Genomic DNA, 18,860 nt, shown 5'->3' with positions numbered 1-18,860 from the left:
CCTTTCTTATCAGAAATCAGTAAAAATATGTTTTTCAAAAAATTAGAATGAGTTTGTGTGTTGTTAATACAACCGATTTTCCTGAGCACTCACTGTTCACAGGATCAATACCGGATCTAGTTAAGTCATTTATTCTAAAAACTCTCTGAAGTAGCACTCACACTCCCATTTCACAGAAGAGCGAAGTCGGGAAGTGGAAGTCTGCAGCGCAAGTCCACCTGGAGGTGAGGAGTGGCACTGGGGGCAGGGACAGCGCAGGAACGCAGGAGTGACAGGTGACCCTGGAGTTTCCTGTCCAAACCGGGTCATTTCTGAGAATGAGAGGTGGTACTCCCAACAATGACACTGGGGTCACAGCTACCTGGAGTCACAGGCACAGATGGGGACTGCCCTGGGCAAACAGCGCACCTGGTCACCAGTGATGCCCCCTCCCCCCACCCCCCCAACATACGCACACACACGCACGCATGCACGGAGCATGTCCCTGGGGCTTGGTTCCAGGAATTCTCCTTCCTCATTCACCCCTAGGGTTGGACCTGGCCAAACTGTGACCTTGGACGAGGCACTTGACATGTCTGAGCCTGTTTCCTGGCTGCAGAATGGAGGAAGCAAGCCCCCTCTCACCGGCAGGGGCTGTGATAACATGACCTTCAGGGTCTAAGCAGGTGGCAGAGCTTGGAGGGAAGCAGGCTTAGGAGTGACCACCCTTGGTTGATGGGAGATGTCTCACCTACAGGCCACTGAGAGCAAAGCCCTGGGAACTCGCGCCCCGGGCTGGGCTCAGATGGCCAGTTGGGCTGGTTGGCCCCGGGTCAGCCATTCTGCAGGGCAGGGGCCACCCCACCTTCCACTGCTCGGCTGCTGGGCTGCATTGCTGGCCAGATGCTCAACAGCTGCCTCATTCCACCAGGGGCAGCCCCACCTCTGGGGCTAGAGTGTGTCTACAACAGCAAGCACGACCGGACCGCGTGACTCACGAGATGTCAGGCCCGAGGAACGTCGCTGTGGAATGGAGAGGAGGCCTGCTCTCCACCCGTCGGGGATGCTGGGACTGGGCTTGGCAGGTAAAGGTTTAATGCCAACAGCAGGCACCAGAAGGCTGTCAGCAGAGGTGGGGGTGGGGGAGAGGGGCCTGGGGGCATCAGACCCTGCCCCAGAGGTCTTCAAAGAACCCCCAGTCTCCTTGGCACCACCTAACACCAGACACCAATCATCCCACTCACTGGAGAGCAACAGCTTCCTGTGTTGACCTCCCTGCCCTGTTTCCCTCCCAAATCTACCAAGTCACTGCCAGGTCACTGCTGCCCACCAACGCCCCAGGCCCCCTCCCCCGCCCAGCCTGGTGGTTTGCAGGTTCTCTGTGGAGGACCACACCTCTTCTCTGAATGCCCGCCTCCCGCAGGTTTGGAGCGGGCACCACCCAGCCCTCACTACATGGCCTGGGATACAGAGACCCTTGTTCTGAGCAGGGGGAGGGGACCTGGCCCCAGCTGGGGCGGCCTTTCCTAGGAAGGTGGAAGCAGGACAGTTTCCAGCTGGTTTCTGCCAAGGATTTGACCTGACCACTTGTAAGCTCGGTGCCGCGGACATGGAGGGAGCGGTGGGACTCTTTTGTCATCAAGTGCAGGGGAAGCTAAGAAGCTGCTCTGCAGAGAGAAAAGGCGAAGCAAAGTGGCACAGGCAGAGGCAGAGACCAGGGAGCGGGAAGCCTCCCATCACAGCCCAGCAGCCCGGAGGCCACTCGGCCTGGCTGCCTCTGAGGCTTGGCAGCTCTTCCCACCCAGGATTCCAGGGGACCCTCCCATGTCCTTCGGACTTGAACTCCTCCTTTCTGCTTAAACCAGCTCCGCGCAGGCCTCGTTGGCCAGGAGCCCTGAGCGCTGCAGGGTCCTGCCCATGTGACCTGTTTCCGGAGGGACCCGGGGCGGCCAAGCCCTCACCTTGCCAACCCTGGGCTGTTGCCCACCCTCCTGCCTGGCAAGTCCTCCCCCCCCCCCACCCCCGCTTGGACCTGACCCGAGGTACTCCCCCTCACTAGCCTCTCTGCTGCTGGACACTTGGAGCTCATTTCCTGCTTTGGTGTCTTTAGACGGAACCAGAGGTCAGCTGAGGGCTTTCTGTACCCCACCCTTCAAACTCCCAGCCCCTCAACTATGCCTGATAAGCCCTCTGGACAGAGGGGAGAGGGCAGATAGATGCCTGTGGTCCCAGCAAAATCCCCCCAGTGGGAAAACCCTGCCAAACCCACGGGCTCAGCTTCTGCCACCTTCCTGCTGTGTGGGCCGAGGCGGATCCATGCACGTTCTTCCTGCCACTCCCTGGGCACTGGGTGTCACACACACGTGTGTGTGTGTGTGTGTGTGTGTGTGTGTACCCACAGCCAGCACCACCGGCTAATAAAGAGGTCCTTTATTTCCACGTTAAACAGAATTGAAGTGCCGCTGCCTGTCCCCCTGCTGGAGGCAGGAAGAGCTGTGGGAGGGGCCTGGGCCCCCTGCGGGCACCCGGTGCCAAGGCCCTGCCATCTGTTGGAAGAGGGCCGGGGAAAGGGGAGGAGTGCCGGGAGGAAATGCCGGGGAATCCTGGACCGAGGCGGGCAGGGCCTGGCCACAGGGGGAGTCCCAGCAGGACAGACTGGAAAGGCAGCCAGGCCTCCACACCCAGCAGGGCCTCCCTCCTGGCAGGCGGGCCACGGAGCCACAGGGCCGGTTTGGGAAGTGTCTATCGGTCAAAGGCCGTCTGGGGTCAGTGAGGTCACAACGGGAAGCTCCCTGCTACCTGAGCCAAGCCCCCTGATCCAGGCCCCCTCTGGCCCTTGAGGCCCAGCTCTGTGGCTGAGAGGGGCTCATGGATCCTGAGAACGGAGTGTCCCATGAAGCAATGATCCCCGCAGGGCTGGGCCACCCCCACAGGCCCAGGAGGCTGCACCATGGCCCCAGGAGTCCTGGGCCTCAGGCTCCACTGCTGAGAACCCCCTAGGATCTTGCGTTTCTTGGCCTGCCTGTCCCTTGGTTGTACAGAGCTGCGTGTGTGTGTGTGTGTGTGTATGTGTGTGTGTGTGTGTGTGTGTGTAAGGGTGGTGGGGGTGGAGGGCTGCAGTGGGACAGAGGGTAACTCTGGGACTGGGGCTCTGGCTCTTGCTGAACCCACCTTAGATCTCTGCAGACGCCCCCTCGGCCTCCCAGGTGCTCACCTGGAGCGACAGTGGCATGTTAAAGCCACAGCGGCCTTAAGATAACACAACTCCCAGCACCCAGAGGGTGTGCAGCACACAGTGGCGCTCAATAAGCAGCTGTGGATTGACTCTAATACATGTACGTGCACAGACGGCCTTGCGCACATGTGTGCACCACACACACAGGCATGTGTCCACACATGTCCACGTGCATGTATGTCTGTGTTGACACTGAGGCGTGCGTGTTTGTGTGTGCATGGGGGAGTGTCCACCGTGGTGAACCTGAGTATACACGCCGGGGGAGCTGTGAATGCACACTGACTCCTGCTGGAGCAGGGCCACGGCATGGCCCCGGAGGGTGTTCACTGGGGAGGCCGCAGCAGCAGGCTCTGGGCACACCTGCGGGGGTGGTGTGCGCCCCGGCCCGCAGCGCTCACTGCCAGCTGGCGCAGCTCTCGGGCAGACTCTGTAGAATGGCCTCCAAGTTCTGCTTGTCAGCTCGGACCTCGGCGAGGTCGCTCTCGAAGCTCTGGATCTGCAGCTCCTGCTGCTCAGACTCCTGCGCCAACAGCCTCAGTTTCCCCTGCAGGGACCCGGGCGGGCCCAGCCGCAGCCTCAGGCGCTCCAGGGCCCACTGGGTCTCATTCAGGGCCCGGGCTGGGGCTCGATGGGTGTCCAGTGACTCTGTGGAGGGCAGAGAGCCTCAGTGCGGCCAGCTCCCTGAGCCCCAGGAGCCCGCCTGGCCCCACCGCAGAGACCTTGCCCAGGCCAAGCCTTCCAGGATTCCGACGGCCCCCAATCCACCAGGAAGGTGAGGGCCTGAGAGGCACTGCGGTGACGGCCTGGTCTGGGGACCCCACCAAGCTCCTGTGCGGACTCGGAATGTTCCCAGATAGGTGGGCAACTGTGACTTTTTGTGAGTGGTATTACTGTTGTTTAGAAAGCGGACCCTGGGTGAATCCTGAGCCTGTCTCCTCACCCACAAAGCAGTGGTGTGTGTGAAGGCCCATGATGCCTGTGGGCTTCAACCCGCCACGTCCACCCGGCAGGAGCGCACACTTACAGAGGCCACGTGTGGGTGCGGGAGGATGCAGGGCCAGGCGGGCAGTGGGGCGGGCAGCGGGTGCCTAGCCCTGGCCCTGCACGGTTAGCCCTATTTCCTGGAGCCTCCCCAGGACTCACACGAGGGGGTGGGGCCCGGTGCTCACATTTGAACTGGGTGGTGACGGTGGCACAGAGTCCACAGGCTGCCTGACCCACTTGGCCCTTGTCATTATGGGTGACAGTCAACAGGAAGACAAGGCCCAGCCAGGTGACGAGGAGGTAAGCCCTAAATGGCTTGGCATCCCACAGGATTCCACTGGGCCCCGCTCCCTACGAACTCGAGTTTCCTGGGCAGGAAGGCTTCGGGGAAGGGCGGGCAGTGCAAGCGCTGAGCGAGGGGAAGGGAGAGGCAGAGGGGGCTGAGCTCAGATGCTGGGCAGGTCCTGCTCTCACCAAAGACCTGGAGAGGCCCACTGTCCTCAGGGAGTCTAAGGAGCCTGGCCTTGGAGGAGAAGCAGGATTGGGTTATAGCCTCCATTCTCCCTGCTTATCTGAGACACCCAGGGGCAGGGGCAGGTGGTTCTGTTCACTCCTGCATCCCCAGGTCAAGCATCATGCCAACATGAATGAATGAATGAGTGAGTAAATGAATGAATGAATGACAGGGACAATAGCTGGGGCAGTCTACCCTCTAGAGCTCACAGGAAGATCCTAGAGGGGCCCCAGGGCCCCCCCTTACCCAGCCTGGCAAGCAGCTGTGACAAGGCCTTGACGTCCTTCTCCAGGGAGGCGCGTGATTCCCGGATCTGCCGCTCCATCGCGCTCAGCCCAGCGCCCACCTGCAGGAGGAGGCAGGAGGCAGCACTTGAGGGCTCCTGCTGGCTCCGGGGCCGGAGGACAGGGTGACGGCCTGGGCACACATACCTGCTCCGTCTCCTCCAGCTCCTGTCTCCGTGCTCCCGAGGCCAGCACCTGCTGGGAGGCCTGCCGGAGCGTGGCCCGCGCCTGGCTGGAGAGCCGGCTGGCATGGCCGCGCGCCTTCTCCCCCTCCTTCAGCAAGGCCTTGGCGAGCTATGGGGGTGACAGGGCGGCAAGAGGGTGAACAGAGTCCATCCTTCTAGAGGTAAGACCACTGTGGGGATAACGCCAACAGGTGTCACAGATCAGCCAGAACCGGGGCCCCAGTGAAAAAGGAACAGCCTGGGGGTGTGGGGAGTAAGGCCAAACAGACCTGCGTGCGTCCCGGTTACGTGACTTAAATTACGGAACCAGCTGGGCCTCCGGACCCTCAGCCGCCCCGGGACAGCAATGACACCCATGTCTTGAGGAATCACCCATGTGAAGCGCCAGAGCTCAGGGACCCACTGAGCCCTTCGGACGTGTGGCAGGTTCAGCGTTACATCCAGGGGCGGGGCGGGTCTGCAGGGGCAGCTCTCCCATGGGGACACCCTCGTCCTCACATCCGTGTCCCTGACCTTGGCGCTGTTCTTGGCCAACATCTCGGCTTCCTTGCCCTTTTTCTCAGCACCAGAGGACACAGATGCCGCGTTTCCCAGCATCCTCTGCGCCTGCTTGGTCTTCTTTTTCGCATCCGCAAGGAGCCTGCCGCGGACGATGCCTGCCTCCCGCCTCAGCACAGCCTGGTCCTTGGGCCCAGGGAACTGCAGCTGCATTCCTGCAAGCCCGGCGAGGCTGTCAGGAGGGCCCAGCTCGTGGCTTGAGAGCCTGCAGATGCCTGACCAGCCCCGGACCCTCAGACAACACGAGTAAAGGCAGAGATGCATGGGATGTGTGTGACCTCCTCAGGGTGTTCATCAATGTCAGGGAGGAATGCCAATGAAGAGAAAATACAGTGAACCAGGCTTCTCCATTGCAGGACTTCTCAGAGCCTTTGCTATTCTAAGCTGTGCCCTGTACGGCCTGTGGCACAAGGTGTTTCCTAAGCCTGTTTGAACACAAAGCCTCTCTTGGAAGAGCACAGTGTGGGCAAGGGGCCCTGAGCGTGCCCCGGGGAAGGCTGCGCCACGTTTCATTCGGCAAAGTTCCCTTCCATCCTGAACGCCAGCTGAGCCCAGGCCGGCTGGTGGGAAGAGGGGGTGTCTCTGAAAAGGGGTGGGAGTGGGGAAGAGAAGCTGGGGTGAGAGGTCTGAGTGCATCCGGGGGGATGATGATGCAGTGCCAGGGAGGCGCATTTCATTTTGGTCCTGCAGGAACCTTCTTACGCTCAGAACCACCCAACAATGAGAAGCTGATACCTTGTGAGGTAGGAACACACCACCACCGGAGGCAAGCTAGCTACGGGTGGATGGGTCTCCTGTCTGGTGAGAGGGTTGCAACGCCCTTATAATGTCCTAAAGTCCCAATATTCCATCGTTATTTATCACCCCGTTTACATTCTCCTAAACATGAATCCGAGACAAGCACACACGGCCACGCCTTTCCCAAGGGAAGCCCTCTGACCAATGGGATTTCAGCGTACACAGGAGCCCCGGGAATAGGAGGCTCTCCCAGTTCATCCTCTGCCCAGAGGGTCTGGGCCCACGGCTTCTGGGCAGAGGGTGGGGCTGGGGAGGGAGGCCGAGGAACCGAGGTGATGGCAGAGGCCTGACTTCTGGTCTCAGACCCTAAGAGGCATCAGGGGCCTGGAGTATGTCCCTGCCTTATCCAGCTCCCAAATAAAGAGTGAGGGGGCAGAGCAAAGAGGACATCACAGGAGCCCACGATGCAGGGGGACACCGAGGTGAGAACTGTAATACTGGCTGGTTTCTATTCAGACAGCACTTCCTCTCCTCAGTCTATCCATCTGCAAAACGGGAGCACTTAGCCTCACCTTCCTAAAGCTCAAAGAGAGACCTGGACTGGCATCCACCCACACCCCCTTCTAAAGAACCGTGCCCCTCCCCGTAGCCCCAACTCCGCAGTGGACCACAGCAGTCACGTGTGTCCCAGGTAACGGGAGCCCTGGCCAGAATGGACCAGACCAGGCCTGATGGCGTCAGATTCTCTCCCCACCTGGTTCTGAGGGCTCTGCATGTGGTCTGGTGAGGGATGGCCACGTGGGCAAGTCCCTGGTGAGTAATATGTGAGATGGGGAGAGACAAACAGCCACAGAGGCCGTTGTCCGCTTGGTTTATGCCCACGTGACTGGACTCCTGTCCCCTGCAGCCAAGCCCGTTCAGCTGGCTGTCACGGGCATTTGTGCGTCCACGAGACTCGGGCTCAGCAAGGCTTGCGTACCTTCCAGGTCAGCCAGCAGGGTCCTCGCTCCCATGACGGTCACTGTGGCAGCCTGGACGGACGAGGAAGCCCGGGTCCGGGCGGCTCTGGCCTCCTGCTGCAGCTGGAAAGGGAAGAGGGAGGCTGGCAGGTGGCGTGCAGGTGCGCTGCCTGGAGTCCGGTCAGCTGGGCACCAAACCCCACTGGACTAGGTCCCAAAACATCACCTAAACTCTGACAGTGATGATGTTTGCCAAGAATACCTGGTCTGTTTTATTACACAAATGTTAATCGTCGAGTATCTCTCCCAAGAAGTTACCTGCCCTGCAAAGCCTGCAGGAAAACAAACATGACAGCAAAGGGCAGGAAGGACAAGCAATTTCTTTTCAGAACGCCGCTGTGCCTCACAGAGCAAATCTGTGTGTGGTACAACTTCCATCACAGAAAATCAGTGTCTCCCGCCCCCACCCCCCGCCACTAAACAAGACCAGATAAAGAATATGGGTTTGGCCCCCCGGGCGTCGCTCAGTGATTGAGCATCAATCTATGAACCAGGAGGTCAGGGTTCGAATCCCAGTCAGGGCACAATGTCCAGGTTGCGGGCTCAGTCCCCAGTGGGGGGGCATGCAGGAGGCAACTGATCGATGATTCTCTCTCATCATTGATGTTTCTCTCTCTCCCTCTCCCTTCCTCTCTGAAATCAATAAAAAATATATTTTTTTAAAAAAGAATATGGATTTGATGGATGGATTCCCTCATTGGACTGCCTCCCTTTCTGGGCTGCAAATGCTAACCTGTGTGGTTCGGCAATATGAGCAGAGTAGGTGCTCGAGAAATACTGGGCAGGTGAACTAGTGAATGAAAGAACAAATCAAGAGAACCCATCCAGTTGTAACTAATGCTGAATAAGGGTGGTGGGCGTGGCCCTGGGTGCTGCCGTGTGTCTGTCCATCCTGCCCTCTCTGTCCATCTGTCTCCTGCCCTGGCTGCCTGTGAGTTCTCTGGAGTTTGGGGGGAGGCACTGGAGAAATGAAAAACATGACTTTGGTTTCTGCCCCTCTGTCCCCTGAAACCCAGCTCCCAGAACACCCCTGGCAGCCCTGACCTCCGCCAGGTGCCTGCCCCAAAGGACACGCCCACCTGCGTGAGGGGCTCCGCCTTGTGCAGTGCGGTGCGGGCGGTGGCCTGGAGGGCCCGGGCAGTCTCAGTGATCACGCGCTCCCTGGATGCGACTGTCTTCTCCAGGGCCTGCACCTTCCGGCTCAGGTCCCGGGTCCGGGAATTCTGAGGCTGCAGGGAGAAGGAGGCTCAGGCAAGACCTGGCAGGAAGGGCCTCAGGGCAGATCTCTCCTGGGTGAGAGGCACCAGGGGCATGTGGACAACGGCAGCAGTAGGGTCAGCCCTGTCTCTGGAGGCCGGATTTGCAGCCTCGGGCAAACCAGCTAACCTCCCTGACCTGCAGCTCCTTCCCCAGGTCTACAGTCACTTGGGACTTTCTGGGTCTAGAGGAGCATCGCCGGCAGCGTTATCTAGCAGCCTCGGCAGCATCGGGAAACCAGCGCTCAGGGCCGAACGTGTCGCTAGCGGTGTCCCTCTCCACAGGCATCACTACCGCATCTCCCTCACATGCGGGGAGAAGCCAAGACCCCCGTAAGCAGCTGGGCCGGTCCGTCTTGCCCATGGTTCACCCCAAATGCATTTCTATAAGCTTAGCTTTTTTCAAATTTCAGTTCCCGAGTTCTGGGATGGCCGGGTTACTGAGAAGACGCAAAGGAGCTAATTTATCCAGAGGTGAGACGTGTAGGGTGGCAGAGGGACGAGGCCGACACCCACTGAGGGTCACCTGTGCATTACTGACCAATCCCCCCAACTCCCCGTGGACATGCAGCTCCACCTGACAGACAAGTAACTGAGGCCCAGGGAGAGGCGGGCCAGGCCAAGGTCACGCCTGGAGCGGCGGAGCTGGGATCCATCCCAAGTCTGCCTGGTGCCGTTGCTAAGGCGCTGTGATGGGGGAGAGCCCGCCTCGATATTATTATTGAAATCAACAGCCTCGATGGGCCAAGCCCTTGCTTTCTGCCAGGCGGGCGCTCTGCCAAGCCTGGAGGAGGATTATCTTGTTTTTTATCGACGGTTAAAAATAAGCCTCAGCATCTGCCTCTCCCTGGGCCCCGCTGGTCTCCCAGCTGCCACGCTCTCCCCTGTCCCACCCCGCGCAGAGCTCGGAGCGTGGCCGAGCTGACCAGTGCTGCAGGGGCGGCCGGTGAGGTCAGGTGCGGGGCTGCGTCTGCGCCAACTTGCTGCACGGCGGCCAGCACCCTCTCCGCTTCGGGCAGCGCCTCTGCCACAGCTGTGCCCAGAGCCTTCTGGGCCCCCTGGACCTCCTGGTACCTGAGGGGAGACAGAGTCAAGGTGGCCCGAGGAACAGGGCGCAGGGCCCCCCTTCCCCATCACGGTCCTGCGCCCCTCCCCCAGCCCTGGATGTTCGAAGGCCTCTCCCCGCTCCCCTCCCTCTGTGGAGGGGCACCAGCAGCTGGCCGCAGAAACTGGCCGCCACTCTGCCCATTTCGAATGAATGGACACGGCAGTAGAAGGACCACATTCTTGTTTCTTCATTCACTCAATTCAGTCACGCTTCTCTGAAGGGCTCACACTTGGTGTCCACTTGAGAACCACACGCTTTGCAAATGTTTGGCTCCTCTGGATGAATCGTAAGGAGGAAGATGCCTGGCGCTGGGAAAGGGGCAGCGGCCCAGGCTGGGTCTGGGCTCAGCTGTGCCCTCGGGTGACTTTGGACTTGGTGACCCCTGGGCTGCATGACCGCTCTGTGGTCTTTTAGCCCTGAGCTGCTGTAATCAACCAACTAGAACAGCTCTCCTGTCCTGTCCAGCTGCCCATACCCACCCCACCCAGCTCCTCCCACTATGGGCACTGCTGGGGTGGATACCTCCACCTGGCTCCCTCCCATTCCTCACCCCTTCTCCGAGAGCCAGAGCCCCCACAGGAGTGGGTCACCCAGCCATGCTGATTGGCTCAGGGCTGGCTACCTGATCTGAGCTGGACCAATCAGATTCTCCCATCTAGGAAGTCCCCTTGGGGCTCAGGCAAATCTTGGTGGGTCTCCATTGACCCTTTGACCAAGAGAGATATAAAGAGGCCACCACAGCAGGGAAGTAGAGGCCAAGACGGAAGCGGGTGGCAGAGAGGAGCTGTCTCGGGGGCATGGGGTGGGGCTGGGGTTACTGCAGGCGAGAGAGGGTCCACCTCATTCAGGTTGTTGTCCTTCTCTCCGGAGGCTGAGCTGCACCCCCACGCATGCGTGGGTCCCTGTGACACCAGCAATCGGGCCCAAGACCCTACACATCCTGACCCACCCCATAGCCTGTCAGGGAAAGGAAGCCAGGTCCGGAACCAACAGCCTCTGGCCAGGCCCCGTTGATTCCAGGAGGCAAACAAGCTCCCACCCACTCCCGGGAGGGCTCACCTGTCCTCCAGCTCCCGCTGGGCCTCCAGAGCCGCGCTGCCCTCCACCAGCCTCCAGAGAAGCGTGTAGCTGGCGTTGGAGGCACGCAGAGCCCGCTGAGCAGTGGCCGTGATCTTGGCAGCAGTGTCCTTGTGGCTGAATGAAAATACCACCGACCATGGCCCAGGGCTCACAAGGAAGAGGGCCTTGGCGCCAACCCACAGCCCCCACGGCCTGGGCCTCCTGCCACCCCAGAGAACAGCGCCCTCTCTGCCTGACACGTGACGAAGACAGACAGGAAGGGGAGGCACATCCCTGTCCCTGTCACATAGCGTGTATACCTGTTGTCCTGGAAGAATGAGGAATAGGACCCTGTATCACCCATGAAATCTCACCTTGGACAATAAGTTGTATGGTCACCCTAATGAAGGCAGCATAGAAGAGGGTGGTCAAGAGAGCCTGGGTTTCAATCCCGACTCTCTCACTTGCAAGGTGTGTGTCCTTAAGCAAGTCGCTTACCGTCTCTGAATCTGTTTTCTCATCTGTGAAATGGGTCTAAGGTCCCTAGAGTACAGGCAAAGGGGAAGACTGCGGCAGATTCTGGGTTTTTAGGACCTTAAGCTGCTTCTTAAAGGCAGTGGATGACACAGCCCCAGCATCCATCGATGGACGACTGGTAAACGAAACGCGTCATAGCCATACAATAACATTACTTGGTTGCGAAAAGGAATGAAGTACTGGGTATGCTACACGTGGGCGATCCTTGAAACCATTCTACTAACTGGAAGAAACCATACGCCAGGGACCATAGACTGTGTGATCCCACTTATGGGAAATGTGCAGAATAGGGAAGTCTATAGGCACAGAAAGGAGGTTAGTAGTCGCCAGGGGCTGGGGAGGTTGAAGAGAAATGGGGAGTGATCGCGAGGGTGAAGGTTTGTTTTGGGGTGATGAGATGTTTTAAATGATTGTGGGGTTGGTTGCACAGCTCTGTGAATACACTCAAAACCACTGGATTGTACACTTTAAATAGGTGCATTTTAGGATATGCAAATTTTATCTCAATAAAGCTGTTATTTTAAAAAAGACGGGACGCGTGGGTGCCTTCGGTCGTCCAAGGTGCCTTTGAGCCCCATCCCTGGCATCTCAGAGGTGCTCACACCGATCCTTCCCATGGGGGCGACATTTCCCCCAGCCAGGCAGTGCTTGTCCTCATCTGACTCCAACTCCTAGCGGGGACACCTGTGGGGCTGACCCTGACCCTGGCACCCCTAGAAGAAGGGCTGGGCTCCCTTCATAAGGTGTGGGCAGGACCTCACCACGCTCCCAGGGCCCGGGGCTCACCTCCTGGCGAAGGCACGGGCCTCTGTGGCCAGGCGGCTCCAGTTGGTGGGCTGGCCGGGGACCTCCTGGGGAACCACCTTTAGAGAAAAGAGGAAAAGAGGAGAACAGATGGCCCAGCCCTGCAGGGCAAGGGGCCACGCCTGGCTGAGTGACCGGGCAGAGCCGGGCAGCCCCAGTTACTTCAGAAACGCTGCTCTCAGTCAGCAACCAGGGAGCAGAGCCCTGGAACATGGAAGTGCGTCATGACCCCCACCCCCTGCGGGCACTCGCTCACTGCCTGCTTGGCTATGCCTCCTTCCCGGCACGTTACCTCACTGGACCAGCGGAGGAGGCTCTCTGTGCCTCCCATTTGGCCGGGGAGGAACTGAGCCTCCCCAAAGGGAAAGGAGGCGTCCCCGGGGCCACAGGCACGGAGCCCGGGCTCAGGGTGGGGAGGGCGCTCCCCGGGTACCAGAGATGCGAGGACGGTGGCTGCGTGCAGGATCTCCTCCTCCGAGGACGCCAGTGCCACTCCCAGGTCTGCCAGCTGGATGCAGGTCTTGTCGGCTCCGGCCTGGGCACAGCGGGCACCCCTGCTCAGCGCCTGCAGCTGCTCCCGGGCAGCCTTCACAGCACCCTCAAGGCCTGTCACCTGCACCAGGAAGGCATCCCGGAACCCTGCAGAAAGCCCACAATCCAGGGGGTCACAGAGCGGCCGAGATTTCACACTGAAGCCCCCACCCTCGGGGGACCCCATCGGTGCCCTCTGCTCTTCCTGCGCACAGCTTGCTGCCAGCACCAGGCCTGACCACCACCAGTCAGGTCCCAAGGAAGAGCCTTCCCATTTTACAGATGCAAAGGCTGAGGCCCAGGCACCCAAGGTCCCGCACACAGGAAGTCAACCGCAGACAGGGAACTGGCAGGAGCCAGACCTTCTAGAGCCACAAGACATCCCCAAACCTGGGGCCGCACTAAAAGCGCCTCGAGTCAGCAGTGCAAGTGGCAGCGGGGCTCAGAACGGGCGTTGCAGCACGCAGCTCCCTGTTCTGATCATTGGTTTTACTAACCGTGCTCAGCTCGAAGGAGTATGGGTATTTATCAACATGACATTTCACAAAATAATCAATTTGCCTTCAAGGCTCCCAAAGTTTCAGTGTGTCAGGCCACACTCCACCTGGCGTTCGTAACAGTCTTTTTCCATATCTACTCATTTGTGTTCTACGCCAGGGAGATACCTGTTCAGCACCTGGGACAGCGCCTTGAGTGCGTGCATTAGAGACCGAACCCAGACTTACAGTCCAGCTGAGCTGACAGTCTGGGTGGGGCCCGGGGGCGGGACCGATGCTACAGTAAAGAGGCTGATATTAATAAAGTACCACTGGGCAAGGGCCTTGGAGGAGAGGTCCATGGGGAGGCAGGACTGTGTCGTGGGAGGAGCCCACAGTGGCAGGGATGTCAGACAGGCTTTCCCAGCAAGTGGGTTCTCTGGGGCTGAGCTGGGAGCCCTCCAAGCATCGGAGACCAGAGTGAAGGGGGCATCTGACCAGCCAGCGCTCCCCTTGCCTCCCGGCCTCCCCTTGTACCTTGCAGTAGGTGGTGGCCCTGGTAGCTGTCCCCCCGAGGGGCCTCTCCCTGCAGAAAGTCCATTGGTTCCCAGGGCCTTCCACAGTCAGACCCCTGCAGCCACCCCTCCATCAGGGTCAGCCTGGTCTTCAGCTTGGCAGCCTGGAGGGGACAGAAAGGAGACACAGCCTGGACACCGACACCCCCCACCCCCCGACTTGTGCCCGTGATGCCCGCCCTGAGGGTCCCTGCGTCTCACGGCTAAGGACACACTAGACCTCTGAGAACCAGCCCTGCCCACCCCATGCTCGGAGCTGCCCCTTCCCTCCCCCACCCACAGCACCTGCAGGCATTCAGCCCACCACAGCTCTGTCCTGCCGAAGGAGGGGGGCTGGGAAGAGGAGCCCAGGAGACTTCCTGCCTGGCCTGCTGTCTGCCCAGGACTTGGCACAGAGCAGGGGCACCTGGGAAGTTGCTGGCTGCGCGAGGATGCTAAGCAGTGTCTCCCGGCACCGCTCTTACAATCACCCGGACGGTATGCATTCACAGAGCGCTTGCTGGGAGCCAGCTGGGGGCGACCGGCGGCCACACAGCAGCTCACATTCACCCTGTAACCACCCTAAGGGGCAGGGGTGGCAGGGCCTCAGCCCCCCCTCAATTCAAAAGTTCAAAAGGCTCTGAAAAACCATAAGGCCTTCCGTTTCCGATTTGATGGCAAAACCGGGTTAAATAACCGTGAACTCATTTGGAAGTAGAACTGTCCTGAAGGATGCTCCTGTGGGCGTTACTGCCCCCTCATTGTGCACATTCGGCTGTTTTCCTGCGGGTGCACCGCTGGGTTCGGTGAGGGGCTGGCCCAGGTGCCGCGGGGGTGGTGCCTAATATTCGGCTTCAGTCATCTTTTCTGTCTACGGCACCATCTTCCAAAAGCTGGCCTCACGGGTTTCAGGTGAGGGGTTGCAGGCCTGAACTTGCTCCATTTTGGAGGAGAGAGACACTGAAGCAAGACTGACAGCTGCCTGGGCACGTGACAACTGACAGGGCTGGGGAGGGGCCCCACGCTCATGCTCCTGACCCCGCACCACACGCCTCCCTGCTGGGAATTCTCCCTGTGCCCAGCGTGGGCATCACCCTCCTGGCCCCGCACCACACGCCTCCCTGCTGGGGATTCTCCCTGTGCCCAGCGTGGGCATCACCCTCCTGGCCCCGCACCACACGCCTCCCTCTGGGAATTCTCCCTGTGCCCAGCGTGGGCATCACCCTCCTGGCCCCGCACCACACGCCTCCCTGCTGGGAATTCTCCCTGTGCCCAGCGTGGGCATCACCCTCCTGGCCCCGCACCACACGCCTCCCTGCTGGGGATTCTCCCTGTGCCCAGCGTGGGCATCACCCTCCTGGCCCCGCACCACACGCCTCCCTGCTGGGGATTCTCCCTGTGCCCAGCGTGGGCACCACCCTCCTGGCCCGTCCCACCAACGGCCGTCTGTGGCCTCATTCCCGTTGACCTTGAGAAAGTGTGAGAACGGGGTGGTCGGCAAGAAAATGGGTCAAGAGCTGCTGTCCACTGAGGAGCAGGGGAAGGGCAGAGGTGGGGGCTGGCCCACGTTGGCATGGGCCAGGGAGCTGGGTGGACACAGGGAGGAGGCAGCCGGTGGCCCCGGAAATCCTGAGAACTGTGGATGAGCGGGCAGTTCCCAGTGCCCAGCCCGGAGCTGGAGGTGGGCGGGCTCACCTCCGCCTTCACCAGGGTGTAGCAGGACGGGCACTCCTGGCATCGCGCCCTGTCGGCCGTGAGGAAGAAGTTGTCCTGGCAGCGGTCACACTTGTAGCCCACGAAGCCCGGCCTGCACACGCACGTGCTGTTCTCGTGGCATTGGGGCGAGGCGGAGCCCAGCGGGGAGCACCTGCAGGCTGCAGGGGGGTGGGGGGAGGGGGGTGGGGAGGACAGGCAGATGGCGCTGAGTGTCCTGAGAGCCACCCACACCGGAGCCCCAGCCCCTGCAGCCTCACACCTGGCTGCTCCAGACCCCCCTGGGCAGCTCAAGGACACTCCTGGGTCCTTCCCTGGACACCGGGTCAGAGGTCAGAGGTGATGACTGAGATGCCGACTTATTTCCGAGTTCCTGCATCCGAGGAACTGCCACGCAATCTAACTGCACAAGCGAGGAACCTGAGGCCCAGAGAGGTGAGGCATGGGCCTGTCCACAGGATCCCGGCCCCACGGCACCCTCTGCTCACGCACTACGCGTCTGCGTGGCTGCTGAGACCTTCCTGGGTCTGACCTCTCTCTCCTGCGGCACAGCCACCTTCCCCGTGGGCCTCTTTGCCCAGAAACCCCAGACCACACCCTCCAGGGAGCCAGGAAGGACCCGGCTTCTTACCCCGGCAGCCTTTGATGGAGAAGCCGAAGAAACCCAGCTGGCATCTGTCGCAGGCCTGGCCCTCGACGCCCGGGCGGCAGGGGCACTGCCCAGATTCAGGGTGGCACTGGTTCTCCTGGGAGCCCAGCGGGTGGCACGTACAGCTGTGACAGGGAAGGACCGGGTGTGAGCGAGCTCAGGGCCACTCCCAGCCCAGCTGCCGCTGCTGCCGCTGGGGAGGGGCCTTGGGACCGCGCCCTCTGCTCCCGAGGTCCCATCTCCATGTGGGTCCATGTCCAACAGCTTCCCCTGAGCTGCGCCCGGGGAGGCGGCCCTGCACCTACACGATGGCTGCGGGGACATGTGCCCCTTGGAGACGATGCCCCGAAGAAAAGTCACGAGGCACTCAGCAGAGTAAAGGCTCTGAGAAGTCACGCAAAGCAGAGCTCTGTTTGCTTCCCCGGGCATTTCCCTGGAGTCCACTGCTCCCCAAAGGCACTGCCTGAGGTGCTGCTGTGGCCAAAAAGTCACTGAGTGACGCGTCACTGAGAAGGGAATCTGACACCACACCGGCCCCCTGCCCACCTGGACATCCCTTAGGAATGCTCTTGGCCTGCATCCTGGGCTGGCAGGGCCGTGATCCTGACCCCCAAGGGACTGTCCCTTTGTCCCCCTTCAGGGTAGGACACTGTGTACCTGACAATGGGCCTGGGATGCACATTCCAAGCCAGGCCCCTCTCTGGGGGCCCCCTGCTGCTTCCTTCCACTGCCGGGGGGGGGGGGGCCCTAGGGGCAGTGCACCCACAGCCTCACAACACCCACCTCCGGCAGCCCCTCCCAGGCTGGAGGTCGTAGAAGCCTGGGCTGCAGCGGCCGCAGTCCCGTCCGGTGACGTGAGGCAGGCAGGCGCACTGGCCGCTCACCGGGTCGCAGGGTCTCCGCGCACTGACCGAGCCCCCGGGGTTGCAGCTGCAGGCTGGGGGTGGGAGCAGGAGAGGGAGTCGGGAAACCATGTAGATCATCCGCCCAAGCTCCGGGGTCCAGGAGGTGCAGGGAAGACGGGCAGCCCGTGGAGATGGCTCAGTCAGCCCAGACTCCCACGCTGCTGTGACAGGAGGCTCGAGGGCCAGGCTCCCATCGTGGCCCATTTGCGATCTACCCTTGGAGAGGCGGCCCCGGGCCCTGAGCCTGCCCTGGGGCCCGCAGGCTAGAGAGAAGCCACAGGCTCAGTCGCGGGTCACAGGCAGACAGACCCCTGGATCCACTGTTTGGGACTCGACCCAGCTCCCCTGGGCCCCATAAAACAAGTGCCACTCGGAGAAAGGGCCCAGGAGCAAGTTGGGGGCAAACCCTGAGCAACTCCCTGCAGCGCTCTGGAGCCTTCTCTGGGTGGTGTGCACCTTGGCCCTCTGAGCGGGGGCACGGGGCTGCGTGTTAACCAGGCAGTAGGGAGGGAAGGGGGCACAGCCCGACTGGGGCCCCGGGGCGGGGGAATGTGACAGGTGACAGGCGCCGAGGCCATCGGGACAGTCCCCTGAGCTCCCTGTGGAGAGTGAGACGGAGGCAGGAGGAAAATCACAGGTCAGAGCTGATCAGATCCCAAGGCTGAGGGAGAGCGTGGAGAAGAGCAAACCCTCTCACTTTCTGGACAAGAAGCAGAGAAGGCGAGGAGCCTGCCAAGGCTGCACAGCCTCGCGGAGCGGCTGGCCAGGAGGTGGGACTCACACACACACTTGTCCGCGGGCCGCGGGGCCAGCGCGCTGCCGTAGAAGCCGTCCTGACAGCGCTCGCAGCGAGCACCTGTCGTGTTGAACAGGCAACGCAGGCAGTGGCCAGACAGGGGGTCGCAGTTGCCCACGGCGTTGGGGTCCACGTTCCCGCTGCACTGGCACCGCCGGCAGGGCTGGGGGTCCCCAGAGAGCCCCAGCGGGTCCCCGAAGAAGCCATCGTCACAGGTCTCACAGCGCCGTCCTAGGGGAAGAAAGGGCCGGTGTGGAGGAGCAGGCACGAGGAAGGCCGGCTGCCGGGTCCACAGGGGGGAGGGTGGGCTCCGGGGTCGGCTGACCGGGGCGGGGCCGAGCTCAGCCGGCAGCTGGCTGTGTGGTCTTGGGCAAGTCACTGTGCGTCTCTGGACTGGGGGTCCTCATCTGCACAGTGGGGCGGGACTATCGGGAGGTTTGGGGAGATCACTTGTGCGAAGCTCCTAGCACAGGGCCTGGCACGGTAAACGGTCCACAGCAGTGGCTGACATCTCCTATTCCCCATCACCCGTGTCGTCATCACCGTTCTCCTCATCAGCACCTTGGCCATCATCTTCACCACCACCATCATCATCATCTTGATCAGTCTCTTCATCATCATCCATGAACTTCATCTTGATCAGCACCACCTTCCCTTCCTTAGCAGCAGCATCTTCATCACCATCTTGTCCCCTTCGTCATCATCATCTTCATCACCATCTTGTCCCCTTCATCATCATCATCTTCATCACCATCTCGACCATCAGTCTCTTCACTGTCACCGTTTTCATCTTGATCATTACCTTTGTCATCATGATCATCATCCATCGTCATCTTGGTCATTATCTTCATCCTCTTCATCTTCATCACTGTCTTCCCCGTCACTCTCTGCATCATCTTCCTTGTCACCATCCTCAGTGTGGCTGCCACCCTCTTCCTCGCCCTCCTCTCCCTCACGTCCCACCTGAGCTGTGGCT

The 18,860-nt window shown here is 60.8% G+C and overlaps 1 protein-coding gene across 1 annotated transcript in view; it reads right to left on the bottom strand.

The window, feature by feature from the left end:
- Window positions 1-2,395: 2,395 nt before the first annotated feature.
- LAMC3 (laminin subunit gamma 3) overlaps window positions 2,396-18,860 on the bottom strand; it is a 51,943-nt gene continuing 35,478 nt past the window's right edge. Inside the window, exons 14-28 of the mRNA XM_081102897.1 lie at window positions 17,870-18,115; window positions 16,967-17,120; window positions 16,166-16,308; window positions 15,517-15,695; window positions 13,805-13,946; window positions 12,694-12,899; window positions 12,243-12,319; window positions 10,920-11,054; window positions 9,679-9,826; window positions 8,576-8,725; window positions 7,457-7,559; window positions 5,695-5,894; window positions 5,144-5,290; window positions 4,959-5,058; window positions 2,396-3,859 (exon numbers count right to left, since the gene is read on the bottom strand). Coding sequence (XP_080959023.1) covers window positions 3,609-3,859; window positions 4,959-5,058; window positions 5,144-5,290; window positions 5,695-5,894; window positions 7,457-7,559; window positions 8,576-8,725; window positions 9,679-9,826; window positions 10,920-11,054; window positions 12,243-12,319; window positions 12,694-12,899; window positions 13,805-13,946; window positions 15,517-15,695; window positions 16,166-16,308; window positions 16,967-17,120; window positions 17,870-18,115 — 2,381 coding nt within the window. The 3' untranslated portion in view covers window positions 2,396-3,608. The remainder of the gene's footprint in view (window positions 3,860-4,958; window positions 5,059-5,143; window positions 5,291-5,694; window positions 5,895-7,456; window positions 7,560-8,575; window positions 8,726-9,678; window positions 9,827-10,919; window positions 11,055-12,242; window positions 12,320-12,693; window positions 12,900-13,804; window positions 13,947-15,516; window positions 15,696-16,165; window positions 16,309-16,966; window positions 17,121-17,869; window positions 18,116-18,860) is intronic.

This window comes from Myotis nattereri, assembly GCF_964212035.1.
Source record: "Myotis nattereri genome assembly, chromosome: 12".
Classification (NCBI taxonomy): domain Eukaryota; kingdom Metazoa; phylum Chordata; class Mammalia; order Chiroptera; family Vespertilionidae; genus Myotis; species Myotis nattereri.
Note: the sequence above shows the minus strand (reverse complement) of the source record. Positions and strands in the feature narration are given on the sequence as shown.